The sequence below is a fragment of the Mesoplodon densirostris genome, chromosome 1 (genome assembly GCF_025265405.1).
Source record: "Mesoplodon densirostris isolate mMesDen1 chromosome 1, mMesDen1 primary haplotype, whole genome shotgun sequence".
In the NCBI taxonomy this organism is placed as follows: Eukaryota; Metazoa; Chordata; class Mammalia; order Artiodactyla; family Ziphiidae; genus Mesoplodon; species Mesoplodon densirostris.
The window spans coordinates 76,509,336-76,535,188 of NC_082661.1; the positions used below are offsets into that span (position 1 = coordinate 76,509,336).

At 39.3% G+C, this 25,853-nt stretch overlaps 1 protein-coding gene across 1 annotated transcript in view; it reads right to left on the minus strand.

The window, feature by feature from the left end:
* COL25A1 (collagen type XXV alpha 1 chain) overlaps positions 1-21,616 on the minus strand; it is a 482,146-nt gene extending 460,530 nt beyond the window's left edge. The window contains exons 1-2 of the mRNA XM_060088451.1: positions 21,320-21,616; positions 20,171-20,240 (exon numbers count right to left, since the gene is read on the minus strand). Coding sequence (XP_059944434.1) covers positions 20,171-20,240; positions 21,320-21,616 — 367 coding nt within the window. The remainder of the gene's footprint in view (positions 1-20,170; positions 20,241-21,319) is intronic.
* Between the last annotated feature and the right edge of the window lie 4,237 nt (positions 21,617-25,853).

Below are 25,853 nucleotides of genomic sequence, written 5' to 3' on the forward strand. Positions count from 1 at the left end.
TCTTAAACTGGTGTCTTTCACACAAGTGAATGCTAACTCTCTGGGTCTGCTTTAGGACCAAAGAAAACATAAAAATATTAAGCACTTCAACAGGCCTGAACAAAGAAGATGAAAATATGAGCAAACTTTAAACATTCCCTTCTCTTCACCAAAGTGCATTATTGTTTAAAAGATGTTTTAAGATGAGGAACAACCCAAATGTTTATCCACTGACAGTATTGTTTCAATTACACATCCATTCACTTGAATCCTATTTAGCTGTTAAAGCAACAAAGGATGAGACAGTATCACCTATAAAATATTCTTGCCAAAAATGCTTAACCTGAATTTTATCAATTTTATAGGAAACACACCCTTTTGGCTCTCAAAGCAGCACCACGGTGGTCAGCAAGAACAAGAGCCTTATGGAAGGCAGCAAAAAGGGAGCCAAGAAGAAAGTGGTTGATATATTTTCTAAAAAAGATTAGTAGGATGTAAAACCACTAGCTATGAGAACTATAGGAAAAACACTAGTCACAAGAACTCAAGGAACCAATATTGACCTGATGGCCTCAAGGGTCATGTTTTTGAAATGAGCCTTGCTGGTCTGCAGAATGATAAAGTTGCATTTAGAAAATTCAAGATAATTACTGCAGATGTTCAGGTAAAAAAACTGCATGACTAACTTCTGTGACATGGATCTTACTTATGAAAAACGTACTCTATGGTCAAAAAAAAAAAGGTAGACCATGATTGAAGCTTATGTTGATGTCAAGGCTAGTGATGGTTACTTACCTCATCTGTTCTGTGTCGGCTTTACTAAAAGTCTCAACAGAGTCAGAAGACCTCTTTGCTAAGCACCAGTAGACTTACTGAAAAAAAACTAAAAATTTTCAAGACGTTGTTTAATTTTTCTTTTGTGATTAAGAATGCACTCAAGCAACTACAGAGTATGAGTTTGCTATTTATTGACTTTATGTCATGATATGAAAATTGCAGTCTTGAACAAATCCCTGACATCAGCTTACTATATTTGTTAAATTCTTCTCTTTTCCAAAAACAGACAATGTAGATTCCAAATAAATAAGGTATTTTTAAAAGTTAGAGGGACAGGAAGAACAGTTATTTTGACATTTTAGCTTCCTTTTTAATCAAACAGAAGAGATTCTAACTTTGCAAGGAAGGATTAGCACTCCACACCTTAAGCTGCCTTTAGAATGCTTAATTGGCCAGATGGTCCGTTCTAGAAGGTACATGGATATGAGCTGGCTGTGACCTAAAGAGACAACTTAATGGTGGTTAACAACTAATAATCTACTCAAAGCATATTTTTACATGCAGGAAGCTCAATAGCATTCAAGAACAGGAAAAGCTACTTCCAAGTTCTTCATGGTTATGTAACAGTTATTAATCTGTTTTTTCCCCAAAATACTGGTTTAAAAGATTATGTCCAGCTAGTTAATAAGGAGCAACACTAAAGTAAAGAAAACAACAGTGGGTGTTTTCCTTTTTCAGACTATATAAGCCCATCTACTAGTCACTCTACTAAACTTTCTTCCCTGAAAACACTTCCTTTCCTTGAAAACCCCTAGAACAGGGACTGTTCTTTCTAAGTTACAGTCAAATGCACTGTCAATATAATCATGAATTCTTGCTGAGTTTACAGAATATGTCAATATGCCATCCTGCAGGCAGCAGAAAACCAACTTAATGGGGAAACTGATGAGTCACACCGTTACATTCTGTTTTTGCTTCAAGTACGTTTTAGAAACTAGTTCACCTCTCCATGAAATCGTGTTTTTATATGAAGAATAAAGTTCATACTAAGCAATTCTTCAGCTACTCCAAAAATACAGTAGAATGTTGATGATTACTGACTGCATTTTAAATCCATCTTTCCATTGAATAAGAGCAAAAGAAACCAAAGTTTCTGCAAAGCCTTCAGGACAAAACTTCAAGAACAGTCAAGTGCTTCAGAAATGATTATTATAATCAGAATACTCTTTTGTACTTAGGACAGTAGAATATTTTTCCCTCTATAGCACGAAAACTAAACCAGAGCTAAATGGTGAAAAAATGAACAGACTTTGGAAGGAATTGTGAGAATATTTCACTTAACTATAGAATCAAGAACAGTTTAAAATATTTTTAAATACCATTTGCTAATTCTTTATACTATGGTTGTATTACCCCCTGCCTTCAAAAGTTCCCCACCATGCCAGTGAGGATGCCAAGAGATCAGCACTTCTATTCACTTTCTAATGTGCAATTTGTATGCATTATGGGCTGTAGAAATGTTTATAATATTTGAATCACCAATTCCACTTATAGGTAATTATCAGTGATCCACACAAAGACTTATATATCAGATTATTCACTGTGAAGTTATTTATAAAAGCATTAAAATAATTAAAAGGCACAAAAAGAGAGAAATTGTTAATGGGGAAAGGGAAGGAGCAAGGGGCAACATAGGGGTAGGGGAGTAAGAGGTACAAATTATTAGGTGTAAAATAAGCTACAAGGATATATTATACAACACAGGGAATATAGCCAATATTTTATAACAACTATAAATGGACTATAACCTTTAAAAATCACTATTAGAAATCACTATTTTGTACACCTGTAACCTACATAATATTGTACAGCAACTATACTTCAATAAAAATTTTTTTTAAGTTATGTGAATGCTTTTAGGTAGGTCTTACACTCCAATTTGATGATAGGATACCCTAGTTTAATGAAAACATTTATCAACCCACAAAACAATTTGCTCTTAGACATATTTTTTATCTAAACAGAAAAAAATTGTTCCATGACCATAAACAGTTAAAACACGATATATTATATTCCCCATTTTGGAGATTCACAATACACAAATCCTACAGTAAATAAATCTGCTTGTATTTGTTTAACCCAGAGCATCTCTAATTTGTCTTGAAACTTCCTTTCTCAGAACGTTTGTTAACAAGAAAAGGAAATGGTGTTCTGAGGAACACAGCTGGACACATTGTAATAAACAAAAGACAAGACAACTGAGTGCATGGATCACTGGTAGAAAGACAATTCCAAAGGTACTCATAAATAGATTAATGGCAACCAAAGGGAAAGACTACTAGAAAGCCACTTGGTTCTGTCCTGAGCTCTCTTAAGCTCAGGCATTTCATCACAGAATCAGAAGAAAACAATGTTGGTCGGTTCATCAAATTTCCAAATCATATGAAGCCAAGATGAGTTGGAAATGTATTCAAAGAATCATTATCCTAACAAATTCTGACAAGGCTGAAGTTGGGTTCTATAAAAATAGAAAATTTCATGAATAAATATGATATAAAGGCTTGATTTGCCTCCCCCTCCCCCCAAAAAAACCCAAAACTATAAAATTAAGAGTGAGAAAGACAGGACATAACAGCAGCATATATGAAAAATAATTAGGGGTTTTCACCAATGCTAAACTCAGTGACAGTTAATAGAATTATGGAACCCGCAAGAAAATCACTGTAATATTAGGCTGCATTAATCAGCAGTAATAGTATCCAGAACTAGGGAAGATTTCTTCTCTCTCCCTCTGGTATATGCCCGCCAGGCCATCTGGAGCTTTATTCAAATCAATGTGCAACACTTTAAGAAAGAAGTAGACAACCCGAAATGCCTGAAGGAGTCAAGGGCATTTATTCCAAAAATAAAAAACCTCAATAAGAAATACAATAGGTGATTTCAAATATTTGAAGAGTTGTCATAGGACAGAGGTATTTGATTTATTTTTTATGATGCAGGGTGGGGATGGTGTACAGAATCAAATGAATGCCCACAAGAAGATGAATTTTAACCTAACAAACAGAAGAAACTTTTTAATAAACCAGTTTAAAGATTGAATGGTCTATTCAAGAGACAATCATAAGTTAATGACCATTTAACCAGAATGTCACTGAGGGAATTCAAGTACCAGGTGCAATGTAAGTCTGAATAACTCTTAAAGACCCTCCCAACATTGAGATTCTAAAATACTATCAGAGACAGCATTACCACTTGGAGATATTACCAAGAACCACGTAGTACACTCTATATGGAATCAGGGACACCAGTGCCAACGGGTACCAGAAGCTGACTCAGGAGATGCAGTTGTCATTTTTCAGGATTTTGTAAGCCCATCCTTAAACAGTCATTGTTAAAATTTAAATTATATAAACTTACAATGAAGTAAATTATATTAAAAACAAAGCTAATAAACACCCAAACTTATCACTTTCTAATGCCACTTTGTTAACTTGCAATTGAGGGAATTCAATTCTGACTCTGGTAGGATAGTCACACCTTGGAAATCTACAAATGCTACAAATCAGGGCTTTTTTTTTTTTTGAGAGCATTTGTTAAATATTTATCATCAGCACATCACATCATTAGTACCTTTCATCAACAACTATTTATTAAGCTCCCACATATACAGCTTTAGGCTGTGTGAAATAGAAGTACAAATCAAAGCAATCTTCCTCAGGAAACAGGAAAACTAGAACTAGGAAGCAATATCTGAACTTTCAAAAGTGATCTGCCTTTTTATTGAATACATTGTGGTACATTTATACGACAGATTACTCTACAGCATTTAGAAAGAATGATGTAAATCAATTTGTGTTGGGAAGATACACAACAAACTAATAAAAGTAGACTCCTCTAGGGAGAGACATTGTGTACCATTTTTAATACAAATGTTTGCTTTTTTGTCATATGCATGTATTATTTTAATAATAATAACAACAATGCTGTAATCAAACACAAAGAAAGAGGTCAACCTTGGGCAATACTTTGACCGCCAGGTAAAAAAAGAGAAGCAGCCACAGGGAGAAAAGAGAAGTGGCCTTGACAAAAGCAGTAGCAGCAGAGATAAAATTCTTAAGCTCAGAGGACACTGCACTGGACGCCTCCTGCTGAGGGGATGATAATACGTCCTGACTGTTCTGACCACCTCCCATCTCCTATTCTTCTAGGGCAGCGGTCCCCAACCTTTTTGGCACCAGGGACCAGTTTCATGGAAAACAATTTTTCCATGGATCGGGGGGCCGGGGCCTGGGGGAATGGTTTTGGAATGATTCAAGGGCATTATATTTATTGTGCACTTTATTTCTATTATTATTACATTGTAATATATAATAAAATAATTATACAACTCACCATAATGCAGAATCAGTGGGAGCCCTGAGCTTGTTTTCACTTGCCAGTTATTGACAGGGTTTTGATATGAGTCTGCCAGCAATTGATTTATTATGGTCTCTGTGCAGTCAAACCTCTCTGCTAATGATAATCTATATTTGCAGCCGCTCCCCAGCGCTAGCATCACTGCCTCAGCTCCACCCCAGATCATCAGGCATTAGATTCTCACAAGGATCATGCAACCTAGATCCCTTGTATGCGCAGTTCACAGTAGGGTTAGTGCTCCTATGAGAATCTAATGCCGCTGCTTATCTGACAGGAGGCGGAGCTCAGACAGTAATGCGAGTGATGGGGAGCGGCTGTAAATACAGGTGAAGCTTTGCTCACTCACCCACTGCTCACCTCCTGCTGAGCGGCCCAGTTCCTAACAGGCCACGGACCGGTACCAGCCCATGGCCCAGGGGTTGGGGACCCCTGTTCTAGAGAAGCCAGCTGCAGAGTTGATATTCCTGCCTTCCTTACTCACTGGGTATCCTGAAATCGCTAGCAGTGATTTCGACCCCTGGGGGACATCTGGTAATGTTGAGACATTGTTTCATTATAGAAATTGAGAGCAACTGGTATCAGTCAGGAGAGGCCAGGGATGCTGCTAAACATTCTACAATGCACAGGACCGCCCCCCACAACAAAGAATTATCCAGTCCAAGATGTCAGCGGGAACAAAGCTGAGGATCCCTGCACCACTGTTACTTAAGGCCACCTGAATGGACCTCTGTTCTTTAAAAGCCAAGAGAGGCTAGCCAAGACCCAGAGATGCTCTCCTCACTAGAAAACATGGCCATAGAATCTGAACTGATATTTAAGAAACCCTGCAAGTCTCCTTAAAAATAACTGCCATGGAAAGTACACTGGAGAGGGGTTAAAAATGTTACACTTGACCTAACAACTCACAGAGATAATTTATATTCAGAAAAACCATCTAATTGGTATGTCACCATCATTTCTGCAAAGTATCACAGTACTCATTAGAGAACTTTTCCATTTTCTAGAAAAAAAAGTCTTTTAGAAATTCGAATATCAACTCCTCTAATAACATGTTGCTATTTTTGAAGTTATGAAAAGTAAATGAAATGGAATTATGAGTTCAAATACCAATTATCATTATAGTTTTAAATCCATTAAAATTGGATACAGTTGGCTACAGGCTATACTTTTGTAGCTTTTACTTCTCTTGTAGTCCAGTCTACATATCTGACACCATTGTTCCTTCATAAGAGCTTAGCAGCCTACTTATTTCTTTAAATAGTAAGGCATATGGCACTGGGTCTCATTCATAGTTAATCGCAATAAATATTTTATTAATTGAATAAAAAATTGTTTAAAGACTACTATACACAAGACCCCTTCACCTTTGCCAGAGTTGATTGGAGTTAGGTAATACCAGAGGTCAGTTACTACCCACAATATAGAAATTTTACATACTAATATCCAAAATATTTAATATTTACAATCAACTCTCTTCTCCATCTAGTAATATGGGACTACCAGAACATAAGCTGCTTCTGATGAAGCTAAATATTTCCCTACCAAAAAAAACCACCACTCACCATGTACTTTCAATGTATCGGCCCTCACCCAGCCCCTATTCTAACATACTTTCTTCCTAGAATGTATACGCAGTGCCGTTATCTAGCTTCAGCCATTCTTCTGCCAAAATTCCCGTTCACAGAAAAGGTGGCAGCAACTGAAACAGGTAGGAATAAAGAAGAGCATCCATACACCTGGGCAGCTGAGGGCTAAGCTGTTTGGGATGCTGGTAAGTGAACAGTGTGGGTAGGTAGTGGCAGAAGGGGAGGGAGATCAAACAAGGCAGGGACAACAGGAGAGGTGACTGGCCAAGAACAGGAAATAAATCTTAGAGTATGGACTAAAGACAAGCTGTCTGAAGTAGCAACACATGAATGAATATGAAGGGAATTGGATGGAGTGTCCAACAAAAAGCCAAACTAGTAGGTAACTGAAGTCAAAGCCAGGATGCCCAAAATAGCAGCACAGAATCCCAGAGGCAACCACATGCTCACACCAGGTAAATATGGCCTGTGTAAATGTAATTGCCTGGGCATAGTATACCAAAACACAAGAGAAAGGTCAGCAATTCCTTCTTTTACATTAGTGAAACTACTCACTGATACCAAAATACAGGAAGCTGAGTCTTCCGAAGCGGTCTCTACCTTAAACAAATTTTCAGTGTTACCATTTTAAAGGCTACTTACATACATCATGCCAGTAATATAGGCATAGCAATCAGCACTACCCCCCCCCCATGGGTCTAGTACATAAAGTACATAAAGCCTAACTGAAAGGAACTGTCCTTTAAATAATTTTAGCAACAATAAGAAAATTGAGTACCACAAGATAAGGACATGGATAAAGACAAAACATAAATAACCATTACTACACTAAAGAGAAAAAAAAATTCTTACCTAAAGAATTTTTTCCTGTAAAGTTGCTTTAGTGTAATGTAGGGGAAAAATATGCACTCCAGCAGAAAACTATGCATTGTCTAGAGCACACCCTTCCTACTTATGTCATTCTGATTCTTTGGGAGCTATTTTAAAACTCTGTAAGTTGTAGATAACTAATAACAAAGCCAAATAAATCTTGTCTATAGACATGCAAATTCTTTCTGGCTGAGTGCAATTGACTTGCCTCCCTCACTGTGGCAAAGTCCAGTTTTGCCTCCATTTATACATCAATTTCAATATTCTACAACTATAAATGTGTCTGTCTTTAAATTCTCCTTTGAACTGGTTATCACATCTCACCACCTACTTCTTTAATGATTTAAGTCATTAACATTAAGTCATTAACACGTTCATTTTCTATCTGTAGGAAAGTCATGGTTTTACCTTTTTTGAAAATTATCTTTTAACAGTAGTTTTGGAGAAACCATTAGTTACTTTTTGAAATTTGGGAGAAATATTGATATTTACCATTGACGTTTTCTCAGTTATACTGCTGGATTTAATCACAAGTATAGCTATTGCCCAGGAAAAGCCTAGAGGTTTGGGGACCTAAGGGTGACAAAGTCCCTGAATGGTCAAATTAGAGGTGGACCGTAAGCCAGGCAGAGTGTCATCCATTGAATGGAGACAAAAATAGAGTTTGTATTCATGCTAGAGAAGGGGAGGAAGAGAGGATGGAAAGGAGAGAGGTCTGACTAGAATGGGAGTTCTCATTCAAGAGTATAGAAGACCCTCTATTTTTGTAGTCTCATAGGTAGTACATGGCTACATCCCAAAGACAACCTTGTCCACTCTGTTTGCCAACAACAGCTCACTTTAGGACAATGCTTGTTCATCTCTGTCTCTAGGTGTGTTTGTTGTGTTCATTCTTGGTTTTCAGAAGTTCAAGGAACATTATTAATCTCATCACATCCTATAACTATAAAGCCATGTGAATGTTCAAAATGCTAGTGGTATATGACTAGAGTTAAACAAAAATGGAGACTAAAAAATTGAAAATGAGGAGAAAAATGATGTATGATATACATATCTAGGGAATAAATGTGACCGATTACAAAATTCCTCTATCTGGGATTTCTTCTTGAGGATTGGGGCTGGAAGCAAGGGTTTTCTACTCAAACAGATGAAGGCTTAAAAGAATAAAATACATTCTGAATCTAATGTGTCATGGGGTCACACATAGAAAACAGAAAGTATGCCTCAGACCTCTCAATTCAAGGATACTTTTGGCCATAAAAATAAGTTAACTTTCTTTTTAACATTCCAAAAATGGTAACATAAAGTTTACCACCAACACATAGCATTCCTCATACAGAACTTGATTGCAGAACCAAAGTAATATTCAGGAGAGTATCAGAAGTAGCTGAAATCTAAAGCATTAAATAACTATGCATGGAAGGAAACTATATAGAAGAACATAAAGGCCCTGGTTTCTTTACGGATGTAGTTTCTCAATGCTAGAGCTTTTCTTTTATTAAAAACTTCCAGATGCATAACATGTAGAGTAGTACTAAGCCACACTGTCAAGCTTGCTGCTTAAACTCCTGGGAAGTTGTCAGTATATCCGTAGGGTTTTGACAGTAAATTTAGGGAATACAGTTTGTTTGGTTAGACCTCTTTTTTGCAGCTCACAATAGCTTTGGCTGGTATACTTGGTCTTTCCAGCCATTAGTACTTGGTCAGTCTACCTTTGCTGCTTTACTAATAATTGACTTCTCTCAAAAGGCAAAGTAACTTAAAAAAGAAAAGTCATTTTTCTCTTCCAGAATTCCTGGAAGTCCATAGTTTAAGGCTGTGGGACTTCCCTGGTGGCACAGTGGTTAAGAATACACCTGCCAATGCAGGGGACACAGGTTCGAACCCTGGTCCAGGAAGATCTCACGTAACGTGAAGCAACTAAGCCCATGCGCCAAAACTACTGAGCCTGCGCTCTAGATCCCGCGAGCCACAACTACGGAAGCCCGCGAGCCACAACCACTGAAGCCCACGCCTAGAGCCCATGCTCCGCAACAAGAGAAGCCACCGCAATGAGAAGCCTGTGCACTGCAACGAAGAGTAGCCCCTGCTCACCGCAACTAGAGAATGCCTGCGAGCAACAACGAAGACCCAACGCAGCCAAATATTAATTAATTAATTAATTAATTAATTTTTAAAAAAAGACTGTGTATTAAGGAGAAAATAAACTGCTCACCAAAACTCAATAACGTGTACAGTTGTCATTCTACTATCTGCCCAATAAGACAATCAATGTGTTGCACTTGACCAAACTACTGTCCACAGCTAGCTACTCATACAGTAAACAGCATTGCTGATGACATTCACCTCAATGGGATGAAGAGTTTGTCTTTCAAACTTCTTTTTGCAGTACTTGTTACAGAATGCTTGTATCCAGATTTACACTTTCTTTCTGAAATATACTACATATATCCCTTCAGTATTGGCTAAAATGTTGTTAATTCCTGAAGATTTTTCCTATTATTATTTAAACACAGATGCACAATTCATATATTCACATTGTACTGTCAATTTAAATTTTAATACATAAACATCATCAGCTTAACACAAATAAGAATCAAATCAATAAGAAAGTCTCAAAGATCTTAGAAGTATCTTTAATAACAACTTTCTCACAATATAAATTTTCTATAAATAATATAATTTGGGGATAGTTACTTTATGTACACTACTTTGCAAACCAAGTTTTCATTATTAGTTGAAAAAAATCAATTGCTTTAAATAAATATATAGAAGAGGCAATAGATTGCTGTAACTTGGTAAGAAAGCCCCATATTAATATCCAAAATTAAAGAATAAGCAAAAATACAAAGGAAGAAATGTGAAAAAACACACACAAAAAAAACTCATAAAAAACAAGAACAATGTAATGACTTGAAAGCTTAAAAAAATAAGTGACTTTAAGACATGGGATGAGGTGAGATGCTGATTTCCTGATGCACAGTCCCATGCTCAATTACACAATGCACTTTTCCAGCTTTCCAGCGCTACCTCTATTATTACATGTCCTTTGCTATACTAAAAACCATTAAAGAATGGTATTATATTAACAATCATTTCTGAATTCTATTATTTTAATAAGTAATTTTGCTTCCATCATTCCTTGTAATGTTTCTAGTTACAGAATTTGGAGATGAGTTATGTGCTGACAAACATATGGTATCCCTAGACAGAGGAGCTGGGATCACAGTGGAGACTGGACTTCCAGTAATTTTCTAACAGTATCCAATGGATTCCTAAGGTTCTTTGGAGATTCTCAGGGGCCATCAGGCGGGGAGTGGGGTGGGCAACGGAAAGAAAAGTCATATAGGGTTTTGGTCTCTGTCCCCTCTGACCTCCAAGGTCAATCATTGTGTGTGTAGCTGACATTGTATCCAATTTCGTATACTGGATTTCCTCCTAAGATCTTTTCTAAAGGTTCAGCCTCCTTGAGAAATGCTGGAAAACACTTGAACCACTTGAACTCTAAGGTCTGTATTAGTTTTAATATGTTTTGGCTCACAAAGACCTCAGGGAAAATGTTTAAAAGGCATGGGGATAAGGATATTAGTGTATGTAAAGAGATAAGCCACAATAAAAGTTCTCAACCAAATCAAGTTGACAGATCTTCATTATGATCATTACGAATTTTTATAGCTAAATTTCTGCAAAGAACTCTACAATAAGCCCTAGAGATACACAGATACAAACCAGAACCCCAGCCATGGAGCTCATAAATGAGATTGGTAGAAATGGAATCACAACCCACTCCCTCAGGAAGTGGAAGGCAATTACTCTGTGAGACCACTTAGCAGTTAGCATCAGGGTCTGCCCACAGGGACACCTGGTCCTTGACACACTTAACTCACTTGACCCCCAACCAGGTTAATAACCATCCTCAGAAAGGCAGCTATTTAAGGTGCTTGTGTTCATTCGAACTTCATCTGCACTGACCTTGAGCCCTAATTTTTTAGTAGAAAAATGACTTTTAGTATTCCAAAGTTCACTGGCAAAGCCCTAGAATTTGACAGCAATTCTAGCATGACTTTAAAGTCAAATGGTTGATTTTTATGCATGGTTCATGGAAATATTTTATCTTATGATCATATCATGTACATTTTTTAAATGCCAGCTGGATTTTGGATCCCCTGGTACACAAATTGGAGTTTCACAATTCCTAGAAGGGTAATACAAACAACTTACCTTAAATAACTGTCAGAATTGACCTAAGATACAGGAATATTGGGAAAGAACTGTGCCAATTTTCCAGGCATATTTAATTCTAGCATCTCAAGGATCAAAAGTAATACTACTATTCTGGCCCTGTAATAGACTGGATGGAGAGACTCCTATGAGATTTCTCCCTCCAATTAGCAGCTACGAGAGCAAAAGAGCGTGCTGGGGACAGAGCTATAATGGAGAATTGCTCCGACTCTCTAACCATTGTCCAGATTTACATTATAACAAGAACTCTAAAGTACCAAGCTTGATAAATATGATGATAAAGAGATATGATTCCAAGAGATTACAGGATAAGGGTGGCTTTTTCCTCCCCCTTTTCACTCTCCGTTACATGTGAACTCTTTGATAAAAAAAAAAGGAAAGTAGGTTTTCCCTTTGACACGACCAGGCCTACTTCTAGTTAGACATATTCTGACTCTTAATATTACCATCATGCACAAGCTAGCACTGCCTACAATTCATCCAAATTACTCAGCCACTTAGCCTAAACATGAAAACTGTATTTAAATATGTGCTGACTACATGTAAAATATAAGAATAAAAACTTTGTGTACATAATTCAGAAGCCTAGAGCCCCTAAAATCTAAATTATGAATATACAAATAAACAGTTAGTTTTTGGCATTCCTGGCAAATCAGACTAAGTGATCAGACTAAGGGACACAGTAGGAGAAGAATAAACAACGCACCCCAACTATCATATTATGTGGTGACTGAAATTGAAATGGAGACTCCAGATGAAATGATGTCAAAATCACGATAGTGATACCAAATGATTCTTGACTCTGAGAAATTACAAAATATAAGCACAAAATCTCCAACTGGTAAATTCAATTACATTTAGTTCATTTATTCTAGCTATTGGAATACAAGCCTCAAATTCATATATGTGAATTTATCTACTATACAACTGAACTTTTTGACTAATATAAATGTGAAATTTACTAGGTTATTTTAAATATCTTAAAGCTGATAGGACAGTCTAGTCTTCAAATATAGATGGAAGAAATTACTTGCTCCTTCCATTAAGCTTTTCCATAGCAAACAGAAGTCTGCTAGGAATTTAAGTGAGAAGGAGCTGACAGAACAGAGGAAGTCCCACTACACTATTCAGCTCAGTTCTCCCTCCTTGTGCTCACGAAAGGAAGGTGCCTGCCATCTGGTGGCATTTCTTCAAGGAATCCTATCATTTAAAGAGCATAGAATACTCCAGTGAAGGAATATATGATACCAATGAAAAGTGCTCAATTTTAATTTGTAAGTGGTTTCCACTTACTTCTGCTTCCCACTCTTCTGCATCTCTTCCTTTTTAAAAGTTGACCATAAAACATTTTTTAACTGCAACGTTGCTAAACACATCCCAAATGAAACAGTAACTATGCATGTCTAAGAACTCAGTGTGCAGGTGTGCCACAGTCATTTTTAACACAAATTCTAAAAAAATGTGTTAAATATCATGGTGCATTAAACCACTGTGTGGGACTTCACCCACATTTGCCAACAGGGAGGGTGGGGATGCTTCTGTGTTTAGCGGTCACATACTAGGCTATTGCCTGCAGCTCAGACCAACACATACATTGTTTTCCCATTCTCAGCTTCCTACAAACCACCAAGTAGCATCTATAATGTGGAAGGATGGAATAAAAACACTTTTTCATGATAGGTTTTGGATGGTTTCCACTAAGGATAACATAGGTTGATGTCATTTTGATGAGTGTCTAGTGAGGCTCCCCCCGCAGCAGACAATGCCTCCCTGAACTGTAAAACGGTCCTGATTCTGACACGTTTCCCCACCAGCTCTCCATTCACCTAATCATGTCGATGAGAGGATGCCCCCCTCCTTCATTCCTAGACCTAATCTTGACATTCAAATACTGTTTTCTAAAACGCCATGTAGTTGACTTTACATAGTTAGAAACCAATCAGAAGCACTACAGGTTATTATGATCCTGAGAGGCTATTTGTACCGACACATTCTTTAACTGAGCTAGAAAGAACTAACACTTATGCAGAATGCATATCCTTCTCTTAAATAATTCCTGGCTCATGGAAAAGCAGAATTACTAAAGTAAGAAAGAGAAAATAATATTTGAAGGATTTGCTTCTTAATGACTTTTAGACAAGAGAAACAGGGGAGAAGCTAAGAAACAAGAACACTGCTTCAAGAGGCAATTTGTCCTTGGTCCTTTAGGTGACCGAGGCATTTTGCCAGCTGTCACTACTGACCAACTAAAAATGTTACACCCAAACTGCTGTACTCATTAGGACTGAAACCATTTAACATGAAGACTTTAAGGCACTCAGATGTCACATTGTATTGTTTGGCCTTAGGAGAGGAGGGGAATGCCTGTTATTTATGACATTTTAATTTGCTTTCTTTCTACAAACCCATTTCTGACTATTCTTTACCTTACATAATTGAAAATCTATACATTATTATGTCCTTACTTGATGCACTCTTTCCATTCATTTAGTAGCCGGTTAAGAAAAATGTACAGCATAAGTGAAAAACCATGTTAGTAAGAAATTCAGTTTTATATGATAAAGTAGATTTATGTTAGCAAGGTAATTTAAAGGTCTTCTCATATGATGGGAAAGGATGCACAACCTTAAAGCTACAGTTAACCTTTATTTCCTCCCCAAATTGAGAAGATGCCACAAAAGCAGTCACCAGAGGCTGTATCACTCATATTTGTGAATCGGAGGTACTTCTACTTGCCTACATTTAATCTTACTTTGTATCCAACCATTTTCATAGACTTGGAGGATGTGGAAGAACCTCGGAAATTATGGAATATATCTTTTTTATTTCTAGCTAAACTCCCTGAGTAGATGACTAGACGTGTTACATTATTTCATCATTATCTGTGAACATAGAGGAGCCAGGTCCAGTGGAACTGTTCAGTACCACCAGGCAGGAAGTTTCAACTCTTACTCAGCCCAAATTTCACTGCTTTCAGGAGAAATGTAGAAAAACAGATCACCATGCTATCTACCACAACCTTTTATATATTAAAGCCACTTTCTGTTTCAGTTGGATATCAGTGTAAACCAGCTATCAGTGCACCTTCATCTGGCCATAAATTCTTGGAAAGCCAAAAGCCAGGTGAGGCTATGCAAACCAGCTTTTTATCCATTGCTAGAGCTCTTACGTGTAATCAGAAGCCAGATTTTCTCATATTATGATTTTCTCCTACTGTGAATTTCTCTTTCCCACCCCACCCCCAAAGAAAAGAAAAAAAAATCCATAGTATTAACAGTATGGAAGAAATTTTTGGTTGGTCATGTGCTCCAAAGCACACTGTACTTTTTCTTGGTTGTACTTGTCATGCCTGTAAATTCATGTCATTTTAAAATGCCTGTCATCCTCATTGAAATGTAAGCACCATGAGGGCAGATACCAAGTCTGCCTTGTTCATCAGTATTTTTCCTGTATCTATATATTTAGCACACACAGTCTCTTTATACCTGGAGAACTGACAAATGCCCTTCAAAATCACTCTAGTCCAACACTCTTATTTGGAAGATATGAAAACAGAGTCTGTAAAAGTCATTCTTGGAAGTGATTTCCCCAAGATTGTACAACATGTTAATGGCAAAGCCAGGGGTAGAACTTTGGATTCTTTTTTTTTTTTGCTATATTTTAATCAAAATTTTATTTGGTATGAGAGAAAATCAATATACCTCATCCAAAAATAAGATTTAAGAATACTAAATATACTCTCTGGGACTCCCCGAAATTTCTCTCATTTGTCAGACATAATATCTTCAGAATTTTTTGTTGAACTAATTTACAGATCTATATTCCATGACCTCAATGACACTAAAGCAACCCCTTACTCAGGAAACGTTCTTTATCTGAATATAGCAGGGTCTATCATTAAAGCAGTCCTACTGGCAGATCCTGATCGCTCCTCCAGAAATGTTGTCATGGAAGAAAGCCCATTATCGGTCATCAAAACTAGAACACTGGATTCTTTATTGCGTTCTCTGTCCATTATGCCACAGAGGTTCTTTCATCTAATACCCTGGGCAGGCAACACAACAAATGAGTAAGGTACAGAAACCTTTGTGATCTAAACATCTTTTGGTTGGCTGCCTGGTTCCCAGTATTCTTTATCCGTTGGAACTTAAAACTTTCCCACAAATATGCCTGATTTGTACATACTTTATGTAGGACTCTAAGAACAGAACCCCAAATGGACTTGTACAGCCACAGGAAAGAGCCGATTTATTCTCTCCTATGAAGGTCAAGTTTTACAGAGGCCAAGCCACAGATGACAGCTGAATTTCCATGGTTCAGCTACTGTTAAATCAAATATTCTGCTAAACAGTGCTCTAATTTGTATGGTTTTTAAATTTTTATTTCAAGGTTTCTTTAAAGCAAATATTCAAGAAATAGAGCCTCTCCTGAGCACATGAAAAAAGTAAATGTGAATTTTGGAGAATGATGAAGTGATCTAAAATTGGACTGTGGTGATGGTTGTCCAGCTCCATAACTTTATTTTAATCTTTAAGTCCTACACTTAAATATTATAAAATATATTTCAATAAAGCTGTTAAAAAATAAGTGTGAAAATTAGTCAGATAAAGTGCTTCTTTTTGTAAACATGTGGTACGAAGACTGTAACTACATTCTTTACCCCCATACTCTTTTAAGCCCAGGTTCTACCTACTTCAATCATGGCTTACCTCAAGGTCAAAAGTTTTTCCTATAATTTTGGTAAAAATAATTTAGCAGACTAATACAATATCTTCACTGATATAGCACCAAGAGATACTGACTCATTTGATTATTTGCATGAATGATCTCAGATATATTTGTTTAATTAAGCATATAGTGTTCTAGTCCAAAAGCTGCCATTAACTAGCCATGAGGTTTTGAGCAAGTTATACATCTTCAGGTCTCAGTTTTCCCACCTATATCATATGTCCCCATGGACACATTAGAGTCAAGTAACACACAATATATTAAAAAGAATAGTAACTGCTATCATCTAATGAATGGCCAATAATACACCAGACTTCAGGTAAATTATCAACCTATGAGGAAGGTAGTATTAGTCACTTTTTTGCAGATGGAAACTGGTACATAGAAAGGTTCATTAGTTTGACCACGATCACACAGTTATTTAGTAGCAGACCCAGGATTCCAATCCAGAACTGTCCAGCTCCAAAACCTATACTCACTCTCAATTCCTCATTAGACTATGGGTTTTGATTCTGTCAGATGTGGGCGTGAATCCTGACCTTGCCTTCACTATGTTAAGTTAGTCACCTTCTCTGGGTCCAGCTTCTCCATCTGCAAAATGAGATAACTAATACTTAACTCTCGGGGTTGTTGTGAAGATTAAATGAGAGAATGCTTCCCCTACAATGAAAAACCATTCGGTAACAGTCTTTCTCATGCCTCTCCCACAAAAGTTCCTTCTTGTGATAAAAAAAAAAGCTTTCAATTCTATGATTTCTTGTAGCCTACCTGGATAAACCTCACTGGGACTGAATTCTATCAGAAGTGAACATAAACAACACAGCATTAGTCCTTTGCTATCAGTCCTTGGCTCTGTGATGGAGATTGTCAACAAGAGTGTCAACTTCAAGGGGTGGGCATCTGTCCACAGGAAATGAGCTGAGGTCACAGACTTGTCTCACTCTGCCCTATGAACAGATGTCTGGGTAACAACTCTTAGTCACTGTAAACGAAGGTAAAAGCCAAACCAGGTGGGAAGTATTGTATCTACTTTCTAATCCTCTTGGCCAGCCCATTCATTTCCTAAAACAATACCTCACTGACCATAATTCAAAATAGCTGGTTTTCCCCGGGATACTATTTTGAACATAATGCCTTTATTTTGATGATGTCTAATTATTCCACAAGCAGAAGAGAGTGTTTCTGTAACGGTGATTTGTCAGCAAGAATCCTGTTTAATTCTGAGTGTTGGAATATGCACCTTCAAAAGTTTACCTCTCAAGTAACCTGGTGAAAACTGGTGTAATGTGGAGCTCTAGTGGTGGCAAGAAAGTAAAGCAGCCATTAGGGAGAGCCAACAAAAACGCCAAGGAAATCACCATTTATTATTTATTTATTTGTTATCATAGTGAAATCACCATTTATTATTAAATTAATGTTAAGAAGAAAAATGGTTCAAAATGATCTTCCAAGATAATATAAGGTGAACTCTAAATGTAATGACTTTCTTCCAGATTACAAATTAAACCTCAGCAACCAGCTTACATCAAACATCATGAAGCAGTTAAAACACCCCAAAAAAAACCTCAGCGCTGTGGTTGTCACTTTTCTACTTTTTGCCAAGTTCACTAAGAATCCAGTTAATTAAATACTAGTTTTTTTTTTTGTTTTTTTTTTTTTTTTTTTTTTTTTTTTGCGGTATGCGGGCCTCTCACTGCTGTGGCCTCCCCCGTTGCGGAGCACAGGCTCCGGACGCGCAGGCTCAGCGGCCATGGCTCACGGGCCCAGCCGCTCCGCGGCACATGGGATCCTCCCAGACCGGGGCACGAACCCGTATCCCCTGCATCGGCAGGCGGACTCCCAACCACTTGCGCCACCAGGGAGGCCCTAATACTAGTTATTTTTCACACAGCTAGCAAGAGTACTGTATACAGAAAACACTGGATTCTGAGTGGTATGATCAGTGAAGTCCTGTACCAACTGTCTTGGGAATTTAAATAATCCCTACAGGCTGATGAGGTTGTTATGAGTTAATTCCTGCACTAGAAAAGTGCCTTCTTTGAATTTCTGACTTCTGAGGTCTTTCCCAACTTAAAACCACTAAGAATGAAACCTACAATGTAAAACATTAACTCTTTGTTTTCCTGTTACCTAATGTATATGTCTTCTCAATTCAAAGGGCTTCAGTTTTAAAAAATACAGCTCCATTATGGTCAACAATATAGCAGAACATAAATAGTAAAAATTTTATGACGTTCAATCAGGAGTTGACATTTGAAATTTCTAAACATTGTGCCACCAAGATTTTAGACCTCCATGCTACAAATTAGCATGAGGCAAAAAAAAACCTCAGAATGTGAAAAAAATTCAGGAACTAGCCTTTCCATACAGTGTAAGTATCTAAGTATCATGTTCCTAAACATGAAAAACAATGTAAGAGACTCACCTTTCTATACATGATGATAAAAGAAACCAAAATGTTCATAAATACATTAACAACATTTATCTGAAACAAAAATCTCAAGACTCATGGAAGTTTTTCATGACTTCTATCAGTTGAATCCACTAGATATTTTCCAATGGATATATTCCAAGGGCTTCTAAATTTTAGGTCTACAGATGACTGACTACCAAGCCTCAGAGGTCTGTGAAGGAAGATTTAATGATTACCCAGGGGGTTTTATTCATCAATGTCTCTCTTCTTCATCCTTCTACTAATATGCTATCATTAAATTAATATAGTTCCCTAAAGCCACACAGAAAAATGGTAAAAATATAAGATCCAGGCCTCCCTGGTGGCGCAGTGGTTGAGAGTCCGCCTGCCGATGCAGGGGATACGGGTTCGTGCCCCGATCTGGGAGGATCCCATATGCCGCGGAGCGGCTGGGCCCGTGAGCCATGGCCGCTGGGCCTGCGCATCCGGAGCCTGTGCTCCGCAACGGGAGAGGCCACAACAGTGAGAGGCCCGCATACCGCAAAAAAAAAAAAAATATATATATATATATATATATATATATATATATAAGATCCTTTTCTGAGAAGTCATTGAGAATGCAATAGTTTGTAATGAAAAGCTCAAGATAAAGAACTAATTTCCTTTCAGTCCTCATTCCTATAGGATAGGCAAGAGAGCCTTTCTGATAGAAAATAAAAGCAGGCAAGGTCTACTAACAATCGTATGTCAAAGGGAACAAACAGATACCTGTACTAATACAACATTAGCCACTAAGGAATTCAAATCTAACGTGTTCTGCAGTCCTTTTCACCATAGATATCAAAATTGAATAAAACTGAAGAATAATTTTCCATCTTTGAATCTAAGAACTTTGTCTTTGGACATCATCTTGCCTGTATTTTCTTTGGTGATTATCTCTATCTTCTTTGCTTTCCCTTAACAGACCTTGGTATGCTGCTTAAAATAATATTTGGGGATTTATTTGCCATCCTTTTACCCAGACATGTTGATTTTATTAAAGTAAGTTGGGTCTGCATTCTTTCTTTACTATTATTACAGGTAGACTTGACAGACACAGGACCTTTGTTTTAAAATGCTCTGCTATGGAGGAAACCTTATGAAATAAGTTACATTTTACCTGCTGGGCAGTTGCACTCTGAAGGTGCTTCTCTTGCGATTCTTATTTTAGCCATATGTTCATAGGATTTCTGTAGGAAAAGAAGAGGTATTAATAATCATCAGTAGTATTGTAGAAAAATGGATTCTTTAGGAACTCTGGCCATATGCCTGATTTACCAGTCTGCATAACTAACGTTTACATATGTACTTGGACTTTAGTCAAAAGGTAACAGTACCCAAGTCCTAAAAAAAGAAAATGACCATTCACATGGTATCAAGACTGTTGTACTTGTGTAACATCTTTCTCCATTCTTCAACTATCATCACCCTCTCTCTCAGCTCAGGCATATTCAGTCAATGCAAAAAACCAGCATTAACATGTTGCAGTTCTAGGTAAGCTAGGGGTTTTAAAACAACCAGTATTTTACACATAAAGGTCAACTGCTTATCATGTTGTCCTGCCACTACTGCCAAAAAGCCTCTCCGTTGGAAGAGCAAGGTCCAGAAAACCCCCTAACTGTAGTTAAAGCACCCCTGGTTTTGATAAACATAACACAGATTCCTTTCAAGTCTCAACTCCAATGGCTCTGCATTCACAAACACCCAGGGCACTGCATCCTTTACAAAAAAAAACAAGCTACTATTTTTTTTCTTTCTGAACATTTAATATGAAAACATTCAATGTGTGAAATAATTGATCTAAAATCATATGTAGAATTATTTCACTTTTAAGAGTGATTCCCTTTTGTATATTAATAACACCTATGGCCCTAACCTTCTTATACCGTAAAAAGGATATAACAGATGTTATCTCTGCAAGGAATATTCTCCACAACATTGGAAAAGATCCACATGCAACTCCAGAAACTAAAAAGAGCTGAAATGCCACCCTGCCATTCTGGCCACCCTTCCCCCTTTTAGACCTCCGTATATGTTTAGCATGCAAACGTTAAGAAGAGTAAGGGAAGACGATAGAGACAGAGAGGGTGATACCAAAGTGTGTGCATATACAAATATATGCTACAGTGAGCAGAGATGGTGGCCTAGCATATATGTGTACACACAGCCATATCACGTCTGCATACAGTAAGGCAGAGGCTGGTCAGGTACACAGAATCACGCTTGTGCAAGATGTTATCCACGTGCAAAACACCCCAGCCTTTCACACCTGAGCCAGAAGTCGCTCCACTTTCTCTTGCACCATTGCTTTGAGCTGATCCAGACAATCGGGCAGCAGACGGATGGAAGGGTCTCCTTTGGCGGATTCGAGGGCGGCGATCCTCGCCTGGAGGTCGTTGGTTTTCACCCCCAGGTACAGACAAGACATCACGGCCACTACTGACAGGAGGGCGGCCAGGGCGGCGCACGGGGACACGGTCCGGGCACAACGCTGCCCGGCTGGGCTCCGGTCCTCGGAGCCCGGCTCCCGCCCCCCTCCTTTCCCTGCTTGCTTCTTCACCAGCATCGTGGCGGGGTCGGCTGTCTCGGCTTCGCCTCCCACCCTCTACCACCTCCAATAATCGTAAAAGAAAGAAAAAGGACGTTTCCTCCAAAGTTCAGTCCCGGTGGCTGCACAACTAGTTGGCGGAGTCGGAGCCGGGGCGCGGCGATGGATCAGCGCCGAGACCCGCAGACGTGGACCATCCTCCGCTTTCTTCTCCCCTCCCAGCTGCGCGTGAAAAGCACCCTCAGTCCGGGGACTGGTGGCAATAAGCTAAAATCCGGAATGAAACCCACCCGGGTGTCCCTCCTGGCCCCTCAAAGGACGGGGACCTCCTCTGAGGAGAGCGGTCGCGCAGGGTCCAAGGAACAGCGGCCAAGGCGCTGCGAGGGGCCGCCGCTCGCCCTCGCCGCAGAGCACCGGACCTGTTGCGCCTCTGTTAGTTTGCCTTATGTCTACCTATTCGGTGTCTTTCCTCACGCCGACTTGTTTCCCACCTGGATTCAGTTCCAGGTGAAAGGGCTGAGAGAGACCACGAGAGTGCAGTGCAAAAGGGGTGGCCAAGGGGGAGAGGAGAGAGGAAAACGAAATCCCCAAGGAGAAAATGCGAGTCGCGAGGCCGAAGTCGCGGCTGCCCGAAGTATCTCCGCAGCCTCGCTTTTGCGAGCCTTAAATACCCTTCGGGATGCTCGTGTGTGAGTGTGTGTGTGAGCGTGTAAGTGCGCGCGCGCTCCGACAGCGGTGTCCCTCCCCCGACCCCCTCCCGGCGCGGGGCCTCCAGCCCGCGGCTCCTACTGCAGTGCGCCCCCCTTCCCAAGCCCGGGCAGAAGCCCGCCTCATTAGCATAATGTATTCACCTTCGCCCAGCCCGCGGGCGGGGGCGGGGAGCTCGGTTGGGAGCTGAGCCCCCATAATATATGCAAATAGCTGGAGCGGCCACGGCGATTGGAGAGGAGCTTGGCGACCCCTCCCCCCTCTACGGAGTTACTTCAGCTTCCCCTATGGTCATTTCTCCCGCCTGGGCCGGGGGCCGAAGAGAGGTCTGCTGCGGGGGGAGGCGGTAACTCTGGCTTTTTCTGACTCGGCTCCGCGCCCCTTCTTTATCCCGGTTAAATATGGAGAAATGGCCTCCAGGAGGGAAGAGGGGAAGCAGAAAGCTCTAGCGCTCTAGGTCTTCCCTCTATATCAGCGGCGGGAGCTCTAGCGCTCCCGTTCTGGTGCAGCCTTCTCCCCTCCTCCCTCACCTTCCCACATGCCCAGAGGCCAAGTGTCTGGCTGACGCCTGAAGTATTAATACATTTCCCCACTTCACTTCTCTTCCCACGGCCGCGCTGCAGTCTCCGACTAGGGGAAGTTTTCTCTCCCCTCCCCCAGTATCCTTCTGTCTTGACGGGGCTGAGACTCCTTCCCGCCCTGTGTTCCTAGTCTGTATGAGGGTGCTAATGCATTTTCCTGATTCCCTGTTTTGTGGGATTGAAGAAGGGAGTGTTGAGGTGCACATGTTTCTCAGGATTTCGGAAAGGACTGAAGAATGATGTCAGTTTTTCCTCTTACCTGACTCTCCTCATGCTGCTCCCTCTGGATCAAATTTACAAGTTCTCTAAGGGGATTTTTGAAAGTAGGTAACAAGTAGCATTCTACATCTAATTGACTTTGAAGGAAAAAAAAAATCCTGCTTCTTACTCCAAAAAGTTCCTCCTTATCTCCTTCTCCTCATGAGAAATATCGTATATTCTATATTTTTCATATCCTTCTTAATCAAGTTAACCTCAGGTTGCTGCTCATTAATGTAAACCAACAAAATACTACACTAAACTGATCTTTCATAAATGCAAATGGGTATTGCTAGGTATGAAGCAGGGTGTAAAGATGTTTGAACAACATTGTTGATGGAGGATACAAGTTTGAAAAAATTAGGGGATGAAACAGACACACATCAGAGGAAAACAGTGAATTTTGCTATAAAATCAGAAGCCTAATTCCTTACACTTGTATTACACAGTAGTTCTCAAAGAGGGGCCCCAGACCAGCAAGATCCACATCTTCTGAGAATTTATGCAAAATTCAGATTCTAGGACCCCACCCAACATCTACTGACTCAGAAACTGCTACTATTACTAATGAATCAGAAACACAGCAATCTGTATTTTAACACATCCACCTAATGATTTTGAGGCACACTAAAGTTTGAGACCATTGGAGTAACACTTTACAAAATATTTTCAAATACACTTTTTCATTTGAACCTCATAATCCTGTGATGCAAGTAAGGAATTACTGGCCCCATCTTATATATAAAGAAACAATTTTCAAGTCACATTTAATTGTGATTAAATGTGTTTCCAATAATAGCACCCAAGGTGTGGGTACAAATTTTTTAACATGTCAACTCTTTCAGATTTTTCAATTACCTCTCTAACCATTTCTTAGTCTTCTTTGCAGGCTTTTCTTCTGTCTATCCTCTAGATGTTGGTGTTCCTCGGGACTCTATCGTAACGCCATTTTCTCTTCCAGGGGCCCACGACCCCCCGGGATCTAATGCCTGATGATCTGAGGTGGAGCTGATGTAATGATAATAGAAATAAAGTGCACAATAAATGTAATGAGCTTGAATTATCCCGAAACCATCCCTCTACTCCCCCCCACCCCCCGCCCAGTCTGTGGAAAAATTGTCTTCCAGGAAACTGGTCCCTGGTGCCAAAAAGGTTGGGGACCACTGCTGTACACTATCTCCAGTAGTGCTGTCAGTTACTGTCCTTATACTGGTGAGTCATAAACCCATATTACAAGCCTCTCTCCTGAGCCATATAACCATTTCCACTTGGATGTCCTGTAAGCAATTCCAACTTGACTGGCATCTTACCTCCAAATTCTATTCTTCCTCATTTATTTTCCATTTCAGTGAATGGAGCCACTGTTAATCCAGCATCCCCAAGCCAAAATACCGAGTAAACAACCTTTGACTTCTCCTGTATCCTCCTCTCCCCATCTACCTAAATTCCTTCAGTACTTTATATTGTCCTGAGGGTGGAAATGATGTCTTACAAGTCACCATCTGGTGTCTGTCATCTCACCTTCCTCTTCGCTCATCTTTCCCCTTACACTCTCCACGCCAGTTTCTCTAATGAAAGTATAGAGACAAAGAGTATGAAGAACTTTTCTTTGGGGCAAGGCATCATTCTCTTAAAATTTCAATAGAAAGGCCACTTTCTGTGCTGATTGGTGCTGACAGTAGGTCACACATTTAGTTTGGATGATGCAATGTTCTTATATCATACTTTGTGGAAATTGGTCATGAGAAGGTACATTAACAACTCTTGCAGGCTCTCAGAACTGCCAGATCTTAGTGGAAAGATAGAGTTAGAATTTTATGGATTTGGGATCTTTATCCAGAGGATTAGTTTTACTTTCTTAGATGGGCACAATACCCCAGAAAGGTACCAGTCATTAGTGCTAGGATTTCAAAGCTGGTAGATTCTCTGCATCAAGCACAGAGAATGTGTGGATCAAGAAAGCTCTGGGCATTTGAACCCATGTTGTTCTGTAGATTCATCAGAGCACAGTTGTTGTTTTGGTTCCCATGTGGAGAAGGATTCAAAAACGTAAAAATAGCACTAAAAATGGTAGAGTCTAGCTGACTCCAGTTTATCAGTTGGATGATATCAATGATATCAATAGGAGTAAAAAGCAGGCAGCTGGTTGTAGAACAGGTATGTGACTGGAAAAATAATGGACTCCCAAAGATGTCCACATCCTAATCCCCAAAACCTGTAATGGGGAATGTTACCTTACTTGACAAAATGGATTTGCAGATGTCATTAAGTTACGTATCTTGAGATGGGGAGATTTTCTCTGATTATGTAGGTGGGCCCAATGTAAGAGGGAGGCAGGATTTCAGAGCAGGGCCCTATGGTCCTTGCCCCCCCACCCATGTCCTCTGCCTGCCTTTTGTCTGTGGAGAAATTTTAGCCAAAGAATAATTTTAATCAGAGAAGTGAGAAAATGCAGAAACAGAGGAAAACAGTCAAAGAAGATCAAAAAATAATAGTTTAGTCATGAAACATAGTCAAGGACTTTTAGTTCATCCTTAAGGACTGTAGCTAATATTCTGAGCCATATCCTGTGAGCTGTCTTATAGATACTGAAACCTCCACCAGGTGGAAGAAGTTAACTACCTGATGACCAGCCTGTAGCCATGACATAAGCTGCCATGATTCCGAGAATGGGCCTCAAAGAAACAGAAGCCAACCCTGGAACTGAA